At 46.9% G+C, this 20,863-nt stretch overlaps 1 protein-coding gene across 4 annotated transcripts in view; it reads left to right on the top strand.

Moving 5' to 3' along the window:
• The first annotated feature begins 1,724 nt into the window (after nucleotides 1-1,724).
• Nucleotides 1,725-20,863, top strand: part of ABHD6 (abhydrolase domain containing 6, acylglycerol lipase) — a 49,531-nt gene continuing 30,392 nt past the window's right edge. The window contains exons 1-3 of one of the 4 annotated variants that reach the window (XM_028110443.2): nucleotides 1,725-1,768; nucleotides 12,373-12,437; nucleotides 19,379-19,530. In XM_028110443.2, the coding sequence (XP_027966244.1) occupies nucleotides 19,412-19,530 (119 nt within the window). In that variant the 5' untranslated portion in view covers nucleotides 1,725-1,768; nucleotides 12,373-12,437; nucleotides 19,379-19,411. Of the gene's footprint in view, nucleotides 2,140-4,192; nucleotides 4,648-12,372; nucleotides 12,438-19,378; nucleotides 19,531-20,863 lie in introns of those variants that run through there. The other 3 variants (XM_028110445.2, XM_028110442.2, XM_028110444.2) reach the window with 3 other exon arrangements.

Genomic DNA, 20,863 nt, shown 5'->3' with positions numbered 1-20,863 from the left:
ATTTTAGATCTTCTCAGTCTATTCTACACATTTGTAAGGTCTTTCTTTTCATATTTTTCATGTCGTATCACTCTTTGTTGCATTCTGATTAATTTCTTCAGATTGGTCTTTCAAATCACTCTATTTGGTTAATTATGATCTATGAGAATCCTGAACAACTTTCTCTTTGACCCTGAAGCTCTGAGAACAATTTGATGAAACATGTCAAATGCAACTCTTGTAATCTGAATGATGAGGTAGTCAACATCTTAGAGAAAGATGCTCCAGTCCAAGCCAGGGAGATTGTCCTTAACTCTGAATGGATTCCAGCAGCCCTGACAGAGGCTGGTTTTACAAGGTGGCCTCAAAGATGTTCCTTTGCCACGTCTCTGAGGCTTCTTGTCCATGACCCATTCTTAAAATTCAGGCCCCGCCCAACTCAGCCAGGTTCTGCCAGTCTGGAGGGTTTGGCAGGCAGTAGGCTGCCTACCAGTTCTGCCAGGCTGGAGGGGTGGATTTAAATACCAAGAGAGTCCTGCTGGGCACTGGTCCCACCTAGGTGTAGAATAAGAGGCAGAAAAGGAAGCCATGGGTTCAGGTTAGCAGAAGATATCAAGCCCCAACACCCCACCCCACATACTGTGCTCACCACATAGTAAGTGCTCTGTAAATATTTGTTAAATGAATGAATAAACACTTTGATGGAAGAAGTCCATAGAGCACTGTGGGCCCAAAAGGGACTTAAGGAAGGTTTCCTAGAGGAAGTGACATTTATTATTTTTTTATTTTTTATTTTTTTTAAGATTTTATTTATTTGACAGAGAGAGAGACAGCAAGAGAGGGAACACAAGCAGGGGAAGTGGGAGTGGGAGAAGGAGAAGCAGGCTTCCCACCAAGCAGGGAGCCCAATGCGGGGCTCGATCCCACGACCCTGGGATCATGACCCGAGCGAAAGGCAGACGCTTAACCGATTGAGCCACCCAGGCGCCCCAGGAAGTGACATTTAAATTGAGGCATGGAAAAGAGGAAGTAGTCAGGCCAAGCAGAAAAGGAAGAGTTCCTGGTGGAGATGGAACAGCTCATGCAAAGGCCAAAGTGGTGTAATTCAGCCTCGGTGCCCTGAACACTAGATGAGGCTGGAGTGGGAAACTGAGGCTAGATGCTCAAAAATCCGGGCTTTGTGACAGATAAGCTAGTCAAACAACACCGTTTGAATTCAATGGGTGATAACTTTTATGCTCCGCTCCTGATTTTTTTGCCTAATGAGGTTTAACTGTCCTTAAAAAGAAGAAATGACCATAGTGGGGATTTAACCAGTGGTGGCTTAAAGTCTTTCAACACTGCCATTTTGCCCCCAGAGTTGGAGCCAGGTGCAGGGTCTAAATCCCCAATTCTGTCCTTTATAGGCTGAACCCATGGGCAAGCTCCTCACCTTTCTTCTGAGAAAGGAAGCCCATCCCAATGCCCACCTCATAGGATTAAGAGACAACATGTGTAAGACAGCGTTGCTAAGCTTTCCTGTGAACCTGGGCCTGTCCCTCTGAGCCCTTTGAGAGCAGAGATCCAGCCAGAGTCACTTTGACGGCGCCGGCCCCACAGCACCAGGCACATAGTAGGTGCTCAGTAAACAATGAACCAATGCCTCGACGAACTCTGGCATCGAGTGGTGGAACTGTGGCTCCTTGGGTCCCCATCTCTTCCCCTCGCCGAGATTGCTCTTTAGGGGCGGGGCGGGGGGCGGGGCGGAGCGGCCGGTTCCGTCCTCTGCACTTGGCGCTGCGCGAATGCAGTAAGTGTTGGCCCTCTGGCCTGGGCTCTTGGATGCTTGGAGACAGGTTGCCGAGGTCTGGGTGTGCGAGGCGCTAATCTGCCCCTCCGGGTTTAACGCTGTGAGCGGCGGAGCCGAGGAGCTGAGGGTTCTCGTGCGGGATCAGCGGTAGACCCGACCAGGCAGCGGCGGAGCGGTGCGACGGACCGGGGCGGGCGGAGCCGGCTTTTCTGTCGGCTGACGCAGGCCGGCGCGCCGCGCCTTTAAGGCGTCCAGCGGAGCCCGGCTCCGGGAACTGAGCGGCGCGGGCACGAGCGCTGCTGCCGGACGCGAGCGGGGCTGGGGCCCGAAGACGGGCGTCCGGATCCGGTGGCGCGACCCAAGCGCCTGAGGTCAGATGGAGTGTGCGCCGGCGGGGCGGGCCGGGGCGGGGGATGCGCACCTGAAAGGGGGGCTGGTGTCCGGGGTCTCTCCCTTATGGCCCCGTGACCCATCCTCCACTTCTCGAGTCAGGGCTGCCTGGCCTCCCCGCAAGCGGCACGCGGGGCGAAATGGGTCGGGGACCTGCATCTCTCTTTCTACTCGGTTCCCTCGCTCCGGCATCAGCCCTTGCGCGCGCCCCTGCAGTGCCTGGACAGGTTTGACATTCCCGAATCCCAGGTGACCTCACTCCCCGGGCTGCCTACCGCCCTAAGCCCAGGGACAAGGTGAAGATGGGTCAGGGACCTGCACCCTCTTTCTACTCCGCCTCACGCCGCTGGCTCCGGCACCAGCCCCTGTGCGCCCCTCCTGGTGCCTGGATGGTTTGGAGGCTCCTGTACCCCCGTTCTAACCACTTACTGAGTTCGACCACCCAGCTAATGGCACCTACCCCCGTCCCGCCCCAGATATCTTCGCCCCTCGGGGCCTCCCCCAGCCAGTACCAACCCCCAGCAGCCTTTTAGCTCACCTGGGCCCCAATTACCTCAGCCTCATGCCCTCTCCTCCCGGCAACCCTGAGTTAGGATGCTGGTCCAACCACCCTGACAGCCCGGTGCTGCCCCACAACCGCCAGCATCCCCCGCCTACACCTTCGCTGCCTTCCTGGCAGCCTCGGAAATTGGGATTGTGTAACGCAGGCTGCAGGGCAGAGCACATGCAAGATTTGCACCCCTGTCCCCGCATTCGAGTGGAGGAGGCCAAGTTGACAGAGTGAATGAAATAGGGAAGGAGGAAGAGGTTGAGGGGAGGGTCTAGAGGCTGTGCAATCCGGGATATGTACCTGGAGACCTTCTTATACCTCAGAGTCTGATTGATTAAGAAGAGGTCTCAACTTGGACTGGAGGTCAGCATTTGCCTCACCTCTCCCTCATGGCTAGTCTACCTGGCTGGAAGCTAAGATTTTATTATAAGTAATAGCTGACATAGAATAAGCAAGGACTGGCTGCCAGATCCTGTCCTGGCACCTTTAGATTACCTGCTTTACTTCTCCCAACAGCTCTATGCGTGAGGTAGGTACTGATGTTATGCCCATTGCTCAGAGGAAGAATGTGTCCCCTTCCCAGGACGCACGGGGAATCTGACATCAAAGCCCCCGATTCTGAATCACTAGACTTAATCTTTACCCAATTGTAACTAATAAATTCTTATCAATATTTTTATAATATAGGAAGTTAGAAATAAGATAAATCAATAACCTATGTTCGTAGCACCAATTTTTCTAAAAGTAGGTTCTCAGACCAACAGAGGGTCCTGGGTGTCCCCCTGAAGGAGACTGATGCCCAAAGAGAAGGGATGTGCTGGAGGCCACACAGCTAAGAAGTACCAGGGTTGGTATGCTAAACATGTCCTGGGTTGCTCAGTCGTTACTTCCTGGGCTCCCAGTTCTGCCCCAACCCATCAGCCTAGGCCCCTGGAGATTCTCTTCCAACCCCCCTCCCTGTTTGCCTCCTGATTTTCCCCTTCCCCCTCTGCTTCCTTTGCTATAACCCAGGCAGGTGAGCTGCTGCCTTTGCTTAGGCTGTCCTCTCCTTTAGGAATGCCCTACCTGGAATCTCTGATGTCTCAACTTTACCTACCCTTTAGCTCCAGCTCAGCGGTCCCCTCCAGGAATGCCCCTCTGATTCTTCCCTGCCCCCAACTGAAAGCAATTCCTTTCTCCCCTGGGATCCTTACCTTCCACCCACATGATGGCATTTGGAAAGTTCTATCTGCATGTATCTGCTTATGCTTTCTGGTGCATCTGTGCTGGCAGGATCAGAAGCACTCCCCAAGACCCCTCTAACCATCTGCCTGGTGAAGCCCCAGGACAAAGAGAGAGAGATAGAGGTCCATGGGGGTACGGTGTGGTTTCTGAAGTAAGGATAGGTTCAGAATTTCTGAATGCCGCAACACCAGACTCCCTTCATTGAGCTACGGCCTGGTCATGGGAGAATGGCTCAGCGTGGTACCTAACATTATAATTACATGTTTGTTTTTGCTCATAACCCAGAGGATTCCCACCAGAAAATCAGAGAGGCTTGGGTCCTAATCCTACTGCTGCCACTGCTAGCTGTGTGGCCATGGGCCTGTTACCTAAGCTCTCTGAGCCTTAACTTCTGGTAATGGCACCTGGCAGTGATAAGATTCAGATAAAATAAAGTACAAGGCCCAGCAGGTGGTGAGCACTCAGTAAGCACCGGCTATTATGAAGAGTCAAGGTTGACCCCTACTTTGAATTACTGGAGACATATTAAAATCACTACTAAATGACTCACACTGACTCTGCTTAGAGGTGGGCCAAAGGAATCCCAGCCAAGGAGAGGAAAACATTTTTTAAAAAAGATTTTAAGTAGTCTCTACATCCAGCGTGGGGATTGAACCCACAACCCCTCGATCAAGAGTCGCACACTCCACCAGCTGAGCCACGTAGGAGCCCTGAGGTAAGCATTTTGTGTGTGTACTCAGAAAGGCCTGTGATGCTTTCTTAGACTCTAAACCATCCATTGCCTTGGCAAAAAGAATCGCCTTTCTGTTTTTTAGCTTTAAAAAAAATCTATGAGCTTTGAGTTCTGTGAGGCTCCACACACCTAGAATGAGTGTGTGAATGCAGTTCATGAAATTGTAAGTAATTGTGAAACTTACTGATACGAGAAAAAAAAAAGCTTGTTCTTAGAGGTGACCTTGGTTTGCCCTGTGTGTTGGTTCAGGCTTGTCTTGGGAGCGAGAGGTTTGAATCAAAGGTTTACTTTGGATTTGGAGGGAAGGAAAGCTGGGGTGAGTGTTTTTCCCTAGTATGCTAGTAAGCAGCTCAGAGTAGAAATCAACTTCCTATGTCATATTCTTTACCAACTCCTGGTTATTTTGGTGATTAGATCACTTTTTACAGTGATGAGTGCTTCAAAAGTAAAGGGCCAGGAATGTCTCCCTCAAAGCTAAGTGTTTGGAATATGTGGGGAAGCCAGCTCTGCAGGTTGAAAAAATATATATTTTGAAATTCTAATTTGATCATTAGGGTAAGTTAGGTTTCCATTTGATCATTTTAAGACTGTTGAATTTAGATATTCTAAGACATATATTTTTGTAAATTTTCATGGTTCTGTGGCATTTAGCAGGCTACGGGACTTTATTTTTGTGACCCCGCAGGGACACAAATATTTTTCATGCTATTAATATGGTGGCCATCAAATTCAAATTAAATAATTTGAAATTCTCTTTTTAAGTCACACTGGCCATATTTCAAGTGGTCGATAGCCATGGGTGGCCAGTGGCTACTGTATTAGGGAGAGCAGATAGAGAACATTTCCATCTTCCCAGAAAGTTTTATGGGAAGGCACTGTTTAGATCAATAAAGCCATGGGCAAACTGCATGATTATGGGGTTAAGTTCCATTCTTTCTAGCAAGTCATCTGCAGGCCAAGAAATGGAGTGTGCCGAGGATGTTTCATTGTCAAGAATGAGGTTGTTACTTAAATCCCCTTAGCTTCATTTTGGTTTTCTGGTTCACTGGCTTTTAACACTGCCAGATTCAAAGGATGGGGGAGATGGAAGCACATGGAATGTCTTCCGGCAATGCTTCTCCATCCTGGCTGCATGTTAGAACTGCCTAGGGAATTTTTAAAAAATATCCATGTCCTGCCTCTGCCCCAAGCCCAGTGAATCTGAATCTCTGGGGGTGGTGTCCCGGAATCTGTATTTTTAAACTGCTCCCTGGGAGATTCTGCGTGGCCAGGGTTGAGAACAACTGCCTTCAAGACCGTGCAGTTAGAAAAAAAAAAAATCCCTGAGCACTGGAAGACGTCGTTTTAAGGCAGATACGGTGAGTGGCTAAGAATGTTCCTCATTGATTTACTGCAGCCATAAATCCAGGGTTGGAGTTGAGTGGGCTCACTTCCTCCAGAAGGGCTCTCAACTGAGGGCAGCTTTGCCCCCCGGGTGCATTTGGCAACGTCTAGAGACATTTTTGCTTGTCACAACTTAGGGGTGGCATCGAGTGGGTAGGGGCCCCCGGATGCTGCTAAATATCCTACAGTGTATAGGACAGCCCCCCACAACAAAGAACTAGGGAGCCCAGAATGTCTGTTGTGCCACAGTTGAGAAACCCTGATCTAGATGCAATTTTTGCAAACCCAAGTCCTCTCTGACCTTGGATGTAGTTGTCTCTTCAAAGAAGATCAGGATATTCTCCTACACTGGGCCCTCGGAAACCCTGTTGATCATCTTCCACGGTTTCCAAACCCAGAAGCCACGGAGGGGGTCGCTGCCTGTATTTGGATGCATTTGGGGCTGCAACAAGGAAACTGCTGATTCAGGGGGACAGGGCAGCCTGCGAAGGTGTGGGCAGAGGTTCTTACACTGCTGCAGGTTGGGATCCTATTCTTTTTGTTAATTATCTAAAGTAACAGCAGCCTTTGCCTTAGGCTGTTTTCCCGAGGCTATGGCTCTGTGGCTCTTGGCATTGGGTGTTTGCCTTGTGATATACTCAGAACAAGAATTTTAAGCCTTGTATGTGATAAAATTTGGCAACAGAGCTAGGGGGGCCAGCCTCTGGGAGTATAAAGATAGCAACACAGACATGTCCATAGCCTCAAGCGTCTGAGAGCCCCAGGCACGGTGGCACTGCAGGGGAGGGAGGGGTGGAGGTGTGGCAGGGCTCCCTCCCTGGGCCTGCAAGGGCTGGTGAGATCTTCCCAGCTGTCCAGAGTGAGCACTTGGTATGCACCAGGCACTGCGTTGAGCAGTCTCCATGCACCCTCTCATTTCGTCCTTTTACCAAGGCCCTAAGAGGTAAAGTGACTTTGCCAAGGTCACACAGCAGGTCAGTAGCAGAGCAGAGATTTGAACCCGGGTTACAGACCTGCAAAACTGAATCCTCAGAGGAGCATTTACGGACTGGGGCTGTGCTTCATGGCCAAGACTTGTGGAATGAGCTGGAGCTCACCAGGCAGGAGGGAGAAAAGGCATGCGAGGGAGAATACCATGTGTGCCAAAGGCTTGGAGGTGTGAAAGAGTATGACATATCAGGGATTGTGGCTCACTGAAGGAAAGAGATGGGTGATAGAAGAGGATAATGCTTGAGAGACAGGTGGGTATTAAATCCTACCCTCCGTAGCCTTGTAAGTCATGCTGAAGGCCACTGTGAGCCACTGGTGGACTGGAGGCAGAGAAGAGCTGTGTGACATTGGACAACTTGCTCAACTTCTCTGGGTCCCAACTGCCCATCTGGAGAAGGCCTCTAAGACTCCGCGCTCTGATGAATGTTCATTTTGTTGGTGACCATCATGAACAAAGTGAAGGAACGGCCTGCGGTGGCCCTAGTGGGCAGCCCTGTTGATTCCTGACCTCCTAGCTTATCATTTGGTATTGACTAAGTGCCCTCCGAGGGTAAGGCACGGTGTGTCCTCAAGTGATGTGGCAGATGCAGAGATGTAGTTAAGACTTGTCTTGGAGATTTGCAGCCTAGTGGAGGGTACAGCTGGTGTTCTCACGGGTCCCGTGCTTAAAGGCACAAATCACCAGCGCCATGAGAGAGAAGCATCCCTACAAAATATCTGAGGCACGGAGGTTACAAATGGGGGGTGGGGCTGCTGAGGGAAGGTACACTGAAGGAGATAACTCCTAGCTCTGCCAGAAAGACTTGTAAGGGAGAATATAGGGGTAGGTCAAGGGTATCCTCCGGGGAGAGAGAGCAGGGGAAATGGAGAGAAATAAAAAGCCAGTTCAGGTACAGTCCCCAGAGGGTCAGACTATCAGCATCTCTGGTGTCTGATTCCCCACAGTTTCCAGGTCACAGAGGGGAAGCAGAAGTCATCATTGCAGGAAGATACTCAGTAATGGTCTTGCCACTTAGAAACTGAGGTCTGACGCCATCCTCCCTCCCTCTGTTTTCAACCCTGTTGTCTAGCCGGGCTCCAGGAGCATCCATGTCTTGGTCATCTGTCTCTCCCAGCTCCTAGGACGTTTTGCAAATAGGTACAGGACAAAGAGTGGAAAATGAAATTGTAACTCTTGTGGGAGAGGCAGGATTTCATGAAATCAAAGCAAGCGATATTGGAGACTGCTTAAATGACATGTCAAGGCAGTAATAGATGAGGATCTGGCAACGTGAGACCCGATGAAGAGAAGGGGGAAAAATGAATTCAAAAATCAATTCTTTGAAAATCAAAGAATTAAGCCCTTGAGAGATCAATAAGGTATGTTTGTAAAAATAGCACTGTGATAACCAAATGCTAACCAGAAGGATTCATCATACTCTAAGACAGTCCACGTGAGACTTAATTCTTTGTTCTAAGACTTAGCACAGGATTGCTGTTATGACCTCATTTTCATTTTGTTCAATATTTACTCTTGCTTTTTAAAATACATTTGATTTTTTGGGTTTTTTTTATTTGGATTAAGTTCTAAACCAAACTGTGTTTTTTTTCTCAACTGTGAACTTGCCCATGTGGCTTCACCGCAGGTCCCTTTTTCGGATGCTAATTCTCCGGGGTCACAGAGATCTCCTCTGGGAGGAGACTCTGCTAGATAGAAGGTGGGGACCAGCTCACAAAGGGCCCTGAATGCTGAGCCTCTGCTGGGAGCCAGAAATCTTGTCCTGATAAAAAACCTCCGGGCTCTTACTAACAGAGCTCCCTTCTGTCTAAGGCTGACTTTGTTCCTGCAGTTAGAAAATGCTACCGACCAACTTCACTTCCTTTAGAAATGACAAAACCCTCTTTAATCTCCTTGCTTTTCCTTTTATTGGTGAAGCACAGATTCAGCAATGGGAGACTGTGTTTTGGGTGCTGAGGTTCTATTTTAGGCCCTGTGCCATTGCGTACCCATATAGAGGGCTATTTTAATTCCTTTCAGTCATGTGGAAAATAATCACTTAAGTGATGCTCTTTCTAGCACTTTACCTCTGAGAGGTGACCTCGGCTGATGACAGTGCATGCATCCGCACTAATCCGCAGGCCAAATGCTGGAATCAAAGCCACGTCTGGGCTCCCTGAGAGCCTGAAGACGTTGGGGTCTTCGGAAGTGAAAGGTCAAGTGACTTTGGCGCTTTTTTGATCCAGCAGGAAGACTGGCTTGTATTTCTGGAGGGTTTTCTTGTTTTCAACATGATTTCAAGCAGGCAGTTAGGTCAGACTGTCATCAGCCTAGATCTTGACACCCCCCCACCCCGACCCAGGCTGATATTTTGAAGGTGCTCATCTAGGTCAGGTCACGTGCTATGTATTTTATTGCCTTGTTTCTTGGCCAATACAATTTTTTAGAAGATATGCTGCCAGATACATAAGCCACTTACCTTCCAGCTGAGCCCCTGATTCAGCTGCCTGCCCCCCCACCCCACCCCGTGTCCTTTCTCCAGGGAATTGGGTAGGAGGATTATCTGGTTATCTGGTTCTCTAATTCTCTGCCTACAGGACCAGCCTGGCTAAGCTGAGTTTCCTTGCCCACAGAGCTGCCCCAGGTGGTAGAAGCAAAGGAAAGGGGCTATGGGCTTGGCTGGTTCTTAAGCAAGAATCCCCAGGGGGAACCAGTTGCTAGCACTTTGGCACCAAGTGGGACCAAGGGACCTTGGTCTTATCAGTACCTCTCCCAGATTATGCATTTCCAGTTTGTGCACACGTATGGTTGCAGAATGGAAATCCTTATCTTCTTAGAGTGCTGGACTTTGACCTTAGAGGACTGAAGTTCAGATCAAACTGACTTAACCTTTGGGTAGTCACACAGGGCAGGAACCTTCCCCGGTCTTTGTTATCTTAGTAGGCGGCCTGGCCTTTTAGCTTGTGTAGAGGAAGAGGGATTTGTAGGCTAACAGCCTTCACATTTGTAGTTCTTCGCTTATCATGCGAAACAATTAAGGTTTGGTTTTTGCTTGCTCACATGAGCCATTTTAACTAACATAGAGTCCAGGACTGCCAGTTGAACTCTTTGTGATGATGAAAATGAGCTCTATGTCTGCTGCCCAGTCTGGTAGCCACTAGCTACCTGTGGCTCTTGAGCACGTGAAATGTGGCTGGTGCAGCCGAGGTACTGAATTTTACATTTTATTTAATTTCAATCGATTTAAACAGTCACATGTGGCTAGCGGCTACTGTCTTGGACAATGGGGATAGACCATTCTATGTGAGGATTTTATATTTTGTCATTAAATAGAGAAAACCTTATACATGCACATAGTAGCAATGCAAAAGATACAAAAGGGTATCAAGTGACAAGTCTCATTTCTGTCTCTGGTCCCCCTGTTTCCCTTCCCAATGGCAGCCCTGATAACCAGTTTCTTGTGGTTATCTTATGGTCCAGAAACATTTCATACATATAGAACCATATTTCTTTCTCTTTCTCCGTTCCTCCTCTCTTTCTCTCCTCTATTCCTTTAATGCAAGAGGTGTTATTCTACCACTCTCTATTGTTTCTGGGGTTTTGTTTGTTTGTTTGTTTGTTATAGAGGCAGGGAGGGGTAGAGGGAGAGAATCTTAAGCAGCTTGTCTCCACACCAGCACCGAGCTCAGAGCCGAAAATCAGAAAGAGTTGGACGCTCAACCGACTGAGCCACCCAAGTGGCCCCGTTCCTTGTTTTTTGAGTTAACAACGATCCTTGGAGGTCATTATTTTATGGCTTACATTTAATTTTATTTGTATTTAATGGCTATACATAATAGTCCTTTATAAAGTTATACCATCATTTACTTAACAGGCCCCCTTAGAAGTGAGCATATGAGTTAATTCCAGTCTTTTGATAAATACTACTGTAACAAATAACTTGCGCAAGCATGATTTCACATGTTAGGTATAAACACACACTCTTAGAAGTGAGACGATCAAGTTGAAGGAATGTATGCTTTACATTGCCTCAGATTTTTACCAGATTGCCATCCATAGATAGAGCTTGTTGATGGGACTAGAAGTTGGTGCCTGTTCCAGCCTCAGCGACAGTCTGTTAGTGAACTTTTTGTTCTTTGCCAGTACAATAAATCACGATTGCCATTACCTTGTAGATTTAATCTGCGTTTCTCTTATTATAAATGAGATTGAGGGTCTTTTTATATATTCAGGAGTCATTTCCTTTCTAGTAAATTGGCTACTCAGATCATTTGCCCATTTTTCTATTGGATTTCGTTGTGGTTTTAATTGATTTGTAGGAACCTTTTATACATTCGGGAAATTAGTCTGTTTCCTCTGATTTATATTGACAAATCTTAATCTTGTTCATGGTCTCTCTTTCCCTGTGGACATTTGAAAATATTTTATGCGGTGAATGTATTAATCTTTTTGTTATGGCCTCTGCGTCTTGTATCTGACTTAGACCTTCCCCATGGAGGTATTTTCAAACAGGTCTCATGTTTTCTTCTAGAACCTCCATGGTCCCATGGTTCCTCACTGACTCCTCTGAAATAGTTCAGGGGTTTTGTGGATTTTACCTTCCCTTGCCTGGCTCCTCATTCTCCCACCGTGGTGCCTTTGCCAGTGGCTTTCTGTCCAGCCCTGGTCTTGAGCTGTGGGGTGCCCTCTCACTAGCCACTCGGGGAGAAACATGATCCTCATTTGTCCACTGGTTGCCACCTTCTTCTCATTCCCTTATCTCTTTTTAAAATTTTTTAAAAAAACTTTTAAGTAATCTCTACACCCAACATGGGGCTCAAACTCACAACCCTGAGATCAAGAGTTGTGTGCTCTACCGACTGAGCCAGCCAGGCGCCCCTTCTCATTCCTTTCTGAGTACAACTTTGAGGTAAACCCTAATCCCAAATGGAGAGGGTGAGATTCAATCTTTATTTGGGGGTCTTAGTTACATTTGTAGGTCCCAGAGTCCCCTTTTGCCTCAGTATGCCTGATAACCCCTACCCCCCTGGTTGCCTTTCACCCCACTGCAGCCCAGGAATCACCAGGTCACTCCCTGTTTTGTCCTCTCACTGCAGAGCTCTTCTATGACCTTCTGCATGCCTTCCTAGGCCCGGCTCATTACCTTACATACCCTTTCCTTTGTGCGGGTTGCTTAATTGGGATGGGTGACTTGAACAAGAGGTGGCTATAAAGCCGCAGGATATTTGTACTCTGCCTGTGCCAAGGAGGAGAGCGCTCCGCCTCCAGCGAAGGCAGCAGTTTTGTGGCTGTTAGCACTTCATTCATATTCTCTAATATGATTTAATGCTTTGTCATTTTCTTTCTTGTGATTCCAGAATCTCATTTTCAGCTTCTGCCAGAGCCAGTAGCAGTTGGGAAAGAAGGCTGTGTTCTTTGAAGAGTGAGTATGGATTTTTAACACTGTTGATTACAAAAAAAAAAAAAGCAGCCCTCAATGAGCTTGGGGCTCCTCTGTAAGCTTCCCCCAAACCCCTCTCCGGGCCAACTTGTGGTGGGTGATTTCTCTGGTTCAGTTGGTTTGGTGGGAAAGGGTGTGGGCACCTGAAAGTCACCTACACGCCCCAAAGCCCCCTATGGACAGTTCTCAAAGCCTGTGCCAGGAGAAAGGCTCTGAGTTTGAAGGGAGTCTTTCGGAAGATCTGAGCCTCTGGGAAGGAAACAGGATGCTTTCCTGGTGAGTGTGGTGCTTGAATTAGCCCCAAAGGCGGAGAGGAGTTCATCTAGCAGCCAGGTTGTGTTCCACACGAAGGGAACAGCCTGAGGAAAGACAGAGCGTGAGGCTGTGCAGGGCGGCATGGGGACGGGAGTTGGTCATTCGGGGTGCAGGCAGCGATGTGGGAGTTGGTCCAGGAAGCTGGGTTGGGATTGTATTGAATGGTTCGAGTTCACATTCGACCAGGGCAGCGTAATGTATGGGTGGGAGTTGTGAAGATTCCCCTGGCAACTAGTGTTAGGGCTGAGACAGAATGGGAGCAAGAAGAAATGAGGACCTGGACCCAGTGTGGTGGCTGAGGTAGCTGTGGTCTGACTCACACTTCCTGGGAATTTGTCTTCCTTCCCAACAGTCCTAGGATGTGTTGGACATCAGCCTCAGGAATTGGTGGCAAGAGGCTTTCAGGGGTATAAACCCCCTAAAACTATGCTCCTCTTCCTGTGTGGCCCTACCATGCACTTAAAATGTGACAGATGTGACTGAAGCACTGAACTCTGAATTTTATTTAATTAAATTTAAATAGTCATGTATTGAACAGCCTCGTTTGTCTAGACTCACATAAGTTGGCTCCAGTGCTGGTGCCTCTCCTGCATAACAGGAGTGGGAAGAGTGAAAGGTATATCGGCCTCTGGGAGGCTAGACTGATGGGGAGACTGTCGGCAGAAATGAATGAGAAGGGGGAGAGATGTGTCTGGGACATGGTAAGACTGTTGAGTCATGCAGGTGGTCAGGCAGGCTTTTTAGAAAAATCTGGAAGGGGGTTCTGGCCAGGCATGTTGAGTTCTGAATTTCCTGAAGGAGGGAATGGTGGAGGATGTAGGGATGGAGAGCTTTCCAAGGAAGACTGTGAGGAGAGCATGCTAGGAAGATCAGGAGAGAGAGGAGAGCATCATGGGAGTATCGAGGGGGAGAGAGTGAGGAGAGCATGATGGGAATATCAATGAGGAGAGAGAGGATAGCATCTCAGGATCCAGGTCAGGTGTGCTCATTTCAACAGCAGGGCTGTCAGGGGCACTTGGCTGGCTCAGTCAGTAGAGTGTGTAATTCTTGATCTCAGGGTCATAGTTGAAGCCCCACATTGGACATGGAGCCTACTTTAAAAAAAAAATTAATTAATCACCAACAGGGCTGTCAGAGCTGCAAAGCACAGAGGAGGAAAGGGCTCAACCAGACTGAGGTGAGGACAGTAAGACAAGAGTTGGGCACCTCGCAGCAGTAATCCTTGGGGCCATGCCACACTTTCAGTGATGACTGAGCAAGCTTAACTGCTTATTTGGAAATTTCAGTGTGATTTTCTTCCATGATGGAGATGATAAGAAGTTAGAACTGCACATTTCTTGAGGTGCCTGGCTGACTCAGTCAGAAGAGCATTTGACTGTTGATTGTGTGGTCGTGAGTTCGAGCCCCACGTTGGGTGTAGAGATTACGAATTAAAAAAAAAAAGAACTTCCCATTTCTTGAATTATTATCTCATCAAGTCCTGGGGCTTCCACATACGAGAATCTTACCATCTTTGTATTTTTTCCAGCTGTTAATCATTAGTGATAGTTTTGAGGGATTGGTTTATCTTGACAAGAACCTAGTTTCAAAAAGCAGTGTTGGGTGGGTGCAACAATATTTATAATATTTAAGGGCTTGGATATTATACTCAGATTTTAGGAACCTAGCGTTTTCCTTGTGGAAAACACTGTAGGAAGAATTTTCGGCATCCAGTAGTTACTCCATAGATGGAGGTTGTGACTCTTACATCTTTGGCTGTGGTGGTGGTGGTCCTGGTTATTATCGTTGCTACCATTGTTATAGTAATCATTATCTTGAAGAGACCAGGACTTAAGTCTGTCAGATATGATGGTATATGGGTAAGATATCTAGGGAAAGGCAAGATTCTTTGAAAATGTTTCACATTCTATTTTTTCTTAGAATTTTGAATTATACCCTAAGATGAAGGTACTGGAACTCAGGATTCCCAGTTTTCCAAAATCAGTGAGTACATGGAAAGACCATCGTGATGCATTATGCCTTATTCCCCCCCCCCCCAGACTAGGGACTTGGAGATGCCATGTGTATGTGGATCCACTGGTGTATCCTCTATCCAATTAGTCTTCACCCCTGTATTCAGAGATAATGGCCCCAAATGCACAGCTTGGACACTAACGGGAGGAGGCTGGGTGGCAGGCTCCAATCTGGGATGTGAGAGTGTGTTACTCTCCCTGGTGTCCCAACAGCCAGCTCTCTTCTTCCTAAAGTAGCTTCTCTTCACATTGTGCCATGAGGCCACGGAGATCATTGTCCTTAACCCTGGGATGCCTCGCTTTTACTCAGCAGATACGTAAAACGAGTGCATTTTTTCCCCCTCTTTTTCAATCTTCTTCAATAATTCGGGCAATATGCCTTATCAAGCCACAGATATTTGCCTGGTACTGTTTTAGGTTCTGGGAACATGCAACAAGGAATAAGATTCTTGAGGGGGGCAAACCAGATCCTCCTCTTTAATTGCCTGGCATCATTTCAGAAACATTTTAAGTCTTCAGAGTAGGAAAAGACCAAAGAGGTGATTTGGATGAATGTTCTTATTTAATGGGTTGAGGAAACCAAGCCCTTGCAGCTGGTGTGTGGAAGAGCCTGGTAGGAGAGAACCAGCTGGAATGTTCCACCTTCAGCCGGGTTGGGGCCCGGCCCTCACTCATGTGGATCCACCCCAGGGGCAGCCGTTGGTGTTTCACAATTATGATTGTTGCAAGACCAATATTTCGCCTAGTTTGCATTGTTCTTGAAATTGACTCCTTTAACTTAATTTTAAAAATTAATTTGCATCCCTACTATAAATTGGAAATCTCTCTCTACTTGCTAGACGGGATGCTGCTCCATTCATGAATGGCTTAATAAAGACAATTAGATCTTCAAAAAAGAAAGGAAGGAAGGAAGAAACTGTAAAATCAACACAAAGAAACCATGTTATTAAGTAGCTAGGGACTGTTGCTCGCGGGAGGGGAAGGCTTAGAGAGGTATCTGATAACACCGTACTGAGAGTTCCGTTGACCGAGGCAGAGCGGACAAAGAATGGGAAGCCGACTTCTCAGTATGGGTGTCAGTGTGATGTTACCCGGTTAGTGCTGTGGAGCCCTGAGCATTATTTAGTATCCTCCGGCTCCCTAATGTCATCTTGCAGGGCATCAGCTCTTTGGGCCCCATCCTTTGGCCAACTCCTTTTTCCACCCTAGAGTTGATTTTCCATCGTTGGTGGCTCCAGGTTCACAAGGGTTCCATTTTCCTGTCTCCAACCTCTCCTCTGGGTACATAGAGTATCTATAAACAGACCTCAGCAGGGTAGGAGAGCTGCCTTTTTAAAGGAAAGCTGGGGCAACTCCTTTTTCACATGAAGGATTATGGGACGCCTGGGTGGCTTAGTCGGTTAAGCGTCTGCCTTCGGCTCGGGTCATGATCCCACGGTCCTGGGATCGAGTCCTGCATTGGGCTCCCTGCTCAGCGGGGAGCCTGCTTCTTCCTCTACCTGCTGCTTCCCCTGTTTGTGCTCTCTCTCTCTCTGACAAATAAATAAATAAATAAATAAATAAATAAATAAATAAATAAATAAATAAATAAAATCTTTAAATAAATAAAATGAAGGATGATGCAGAGGTAGGGATAGTCACCTACTGCTTATGCATACAGAAAACTCGGGGCACCTGGCTGGCTCAGTGAATAGACCATGCACCTCTTGATCTCGAGGTTCTGAGTTTGAGCCCCACGTTGGATGTAGAGAATACTTAAAAATAAAATCTTTTAAGCATTTCTTTTTAAGATTTTATTTATTTTTTGACAGAGAGAGAGAAAGAGCAAGAGAGGGAACACAAGCAGGGGGAGTGGGAGAGGGAGAAGCAGGCTTCCCGCCGAGCAGGGAGCCCGATGCGGGGCTCGATCCCAGGACCCTGGGATCATGACCTGAGCTGAAGGCAGATGCTTAACGACTGAGCCACCCAGGCGCCCCTTAAAAATAAAATCTTAAAGAAGACAAGGGAAAACTCAGAAAGCGTTAGTTTCTTCGTCCAGGGCCGGTCTTCATTTGACCCGGTCAGGGAAAGTATGCAGGCTTCTCTGTCATACGTCCCAGCCTTGCTAAATCAATCATGCTGTGCGAAAGCTCTCATTGAAGACTTCATCCTGCAATGAAACGGAGGGTGGCTCCAGATGAAACCTTCCCCCAGACTGATTGGGACATCCATAGCAGGTGTTGACAAAGCCGTTAAATCTCTTTTTGATGATCATACCTTCACCTTGGGGCCACCGTCTCCAGTGTCAGGGCCTGTGATGTCATGGCCTGTGGTGTCCTGGCCTTAGATATAAAATGCTCTAGTTCCTCATCCAAAGGAGCATCATGTAATTAACTTCCTGCAGCTCAGACATCGGAATTTATGGTAACCCTCAGCAGTTTTTAAGGACTTTGTGTAATGTGGGACAGTCCTCTTGAAGCTGACAGGTCCTGTTCTTGTCGACTCTTTTGTGACCCACAGTGTTCAAACAGATTTGTAAAGTTCTCTTCACTCCAAAAGTAATTTGCTTACCCCTTGACCCTGCGGCCGGTGACTCCTCCAGGGAGTTTTGTAATTACTGAAAGAAAAAGCCCTCTTACAACATCATTGGGAATAGTCGGCGTTGTCCCTAAACAAAGAAGATTGAGCCCATTTTGTAACTTTGCTTTTTGTCCTGGGCTCTTCTTGGCACTGAGAAAGAACACAGACTACTGGCCGTACCAGCAAGGAGCTTTCTAGAAGGTGAAATAGGCCAGTGACTTAAGTGCGCCGGAACATGTTTATGGTGACTGAGATATTGAGAGGACAGTTAAATCAGAAGCACACACAGTGCTTCTGCCCCTGAGAAGACTTTCATTCCTACAGATTCAACACTGTTCCCAGATAGAGTGTGTGTGACCCACCTATACGTGCATCTGTATCCCCCTGCCCCCCACCAAGGCTGTGAGGGGCTTGTTCACCAACCCCTTTGTAGGGGACAAAACATGTAAATGTGAGAAACTGATATTGCAATATATGTTAACTAACAAAATTTAAATTTAAAAAATTGTAAATGCAAATGTCCTATCTTCATGGAGAAATTAGGAATGACAACGAGTGTGATTATTTAACAGCAAAGAGCTTACAAAGATTGAAAAAAGGCCATTTGGGAAAAAAAAATTTAGAGAAAGTAGAGCTTGGTGCAAAGGGAGTGGGTCTAAGCAGAAACCTGTTTTGTAATCACGACTCTTCCGACTGAGTAACCTTGGGCAAGTTACTTAACCTCTTTGTGCCTTAGTTTTCTCAGCCTGTGGGACAGCATAAAACACCCACCTTGTCTGTTGGACAGGACTCTGATGTGCTATACCAAGCATTGATCACTTACAGCCTGCTGGCCAAATTCAGCCTGCAGCCTGTTTCTAATAAAGTCTTATTGGAATATGGTCACTTCCATCTATTACATGCTGGGTGTGACTGCTTTCTCAGTACAGTGACAGATCAAGTAGTTGTGACAGACCCTATAGGGCGCCCAATGCCAAAATATTTATCTGGCCGCTGTGTTCAGTGACATCAGTGAGGTCATACTGTCACCATCATGAATTCATTATGAAATTGAAGTATGTATCAGTTGACAGAGGTATTATGGGAGAGATCTCTTCATTTCACAAGAAATATAAGGAAGGGCAGCATTTGCTGGATATTAATGCATTTTCTGGAAGAAGTCTTTGTTTTGTTTGGTGAAATGTTGGTTTGTTCTTAGGCATCTGGGAATCTTCAGGTTGCAAAGCTCCCCACCCCCACCCCCCGCTGCACAGGTCCTTGCAGGACTTATTTTGTTGATTAGAGAGGATGATGGGACTTGGAATATTTCTCATTCCATGAGAAAATGAACCGTGTTGTGAACGCCTATGACAGGACAGAGTGGAGGCTATACTGATTCAACTGAGATCATGACCTGAGCCGAAATCAAGAGTCAGATGCCCAACCAACTGAGCCACCCAGGCGCCTCTGTCCTCTCTAACTTTTAATTTTTAAAAATTGCAAACTTACAAAAAAATTGGAAGAATACTTACTACTACCTTGGAACCTTCACCTGGATTCACCAGTGGTTAACGTTAATCATACTCGTTTTAATGTTCTCTCTTCTCCCCTCCTTGCCACATTTTTTTCCCTCAATTTTTAAAAGTGAGTGGCAGAAACAAACACTGAGTAGCAGATATCACTATTCTTCACTCCTTAATGCTTCAGCAGACATCTCCTGGGAGGAAAGATATCCTCCTACATACAAATGTAACCACAATTTCATCACCCCCCCGCCCCCGCTCAAGAATTGTGTCTCTGATACAGTAATATCATCTCATATCTGGTCCTTCCTCAGATTTCCCCACTGGCTTTAACAGTGTCCTTTATAGCTCAAAAAAATTCCAGGATCCTCTCAGGGATTCTTTGTTGTAGTTAGTTGTGCCAATTTAGATTTTTTAAGCACTTGTCCACCTTTATTCCCTCCTGACCTTTACTCTCATTCTGGGTCCTTCTGTCTCCCACTTTGCTTCTCCGCCTCTTCTCTTGAGACAGAGTTTCAGTGTTTACTCTCTTCAGCCCTGCAGGTGTCGGCCAGTCTTAAAGAGCAGGATGGATCTTGACGTGGTTAACATGTTTGTGATCGCGGGCGGGACACTGGCCATCCCAATCCTGGCATTTGTAGCCTCGTTTCTCCTGTGGCCTTCAGCGCTGATAAAAATCTATTACTGGTAAGTTAATTTTATACTGGAAGTATTCAGGAGTATCATAATAGCAGTGTTGTCTTCTCTGCTTGTCCTTTTGGTGGCGGTTTTTCAACATTTTATCGTGAAATATTTCAAACATACAGAAAAGTTGAAAGACATCCTGTCTTGAGTCTGGGGAGTGTTCTTGAAGAATTGGTGGTCGCTCCTCACTGGGTAAATTTCTTTCTGGTTTCTGATCGCATCTTTGCCTGGGAGGCCACCCTCACTCCCAGAGTCACTGGTTCTGTCTTCAGGCAAGGATTGTGCATGGTTACGGGAGCTCCTTTGGTATTTTCTTGGTGGTTGAATTCTGACCCGGTGATGTCCTGACAGGAGCGGTGATGTGCACTGAAAAATGAACTGGAAAGACCAGGGCCAAGGAGATGGCATGGGTGGGACAGAATGGGTGTTAGATTTGTTCTAAACGTGTTCATTAGTAAAGTGACAGAAAGAAAAAGAAGTTTCCAAAATTGTTATTCTTGTACCATCTTTATGAGTCTTGCTGTATCTGTAGAATAACTCTACTTTCCTTTTGTATTTTCTTTAGAGTAAGTCACTCTTTTTACCTTAAATCGATTTAAGAGTGATATAAATATTACTACCTTAAGCAGAAAATTTGTTTGCTGTACTTGCCGTAAATAGTAAATTAATACTAAAAAGTAAAAATGAGCACAATGCCATTCAGCGGTGTTCTTAAATTCTAGCTTACCAAAGACTCTGTGTCTCCTTTCTCTTTGTTACAAAGTCCAGAGAGGTGTGAAAGAGGTAGCAGCCCCGAACAGAGCCTTCCTCATGTGTGGAATCAGAAGATTAACAGTTGAAAGGAGATTAGCTTTCTCACGATGTGCTTCAGTGACTTCATGCCATGGTCCATTTCCCAAATAAAATCACCCCTCCTGCCCCACGGGGTGTGTCCCCTGGTGAAGGCAATCCCAAAATAGCCCTGGTTCCTCTCTGTGCCCCAGGGAGAAGGGAAGCACGTTGAGATTTAACCGGGACTCTGGCAGTTAGAACCGCCTTCTCTGCACGGAGGAAAGAACGCAGAGAGGTTGCATTCAGCTCGTGCCCTTTATCTGCTCTCCTTTCTGGCTCCCTTTTGTTTCATTAGAGTGTGGAATTTTCCACCTGCCAGCCAGGCTCTGCTCCTTGAAAAGAAGCTAATTGAACAGAAGGGAGCTTTTCATCCTCGCTCTCCCGCTCCCTCTTAGAGGGGGGTGGCGGTGGTGACCCTTTCAGAGGGTCACCCAGGACCCACCTCTGCGTCGACCACCTGAAATTCTGGCTGCGTCACTGGCAGCACTGGAAGCTGGAGAGCTTG

This window comes from Eumetopias jubatus, unplaced genomic scaffold (assembly GCF_037043125.1).
Source record: "Eumetopias jubatus isolate StellerSeaLion01/CBP00866 unplaced genomic scaffold, mEumJub1_p1.0 scaffold_1, whole genome shotgun sequence".
Classification (NCBI taxonomy): domain Eukaryota; kingdom Metazoa; phylum Chordata; class Mammalia; order Carnivora; family Otariidae; genus Eumetopias; species Eumetopias jubatus.
This window is presented reverse-complemented; position numbering and strand designations above follow the sequence as displayed.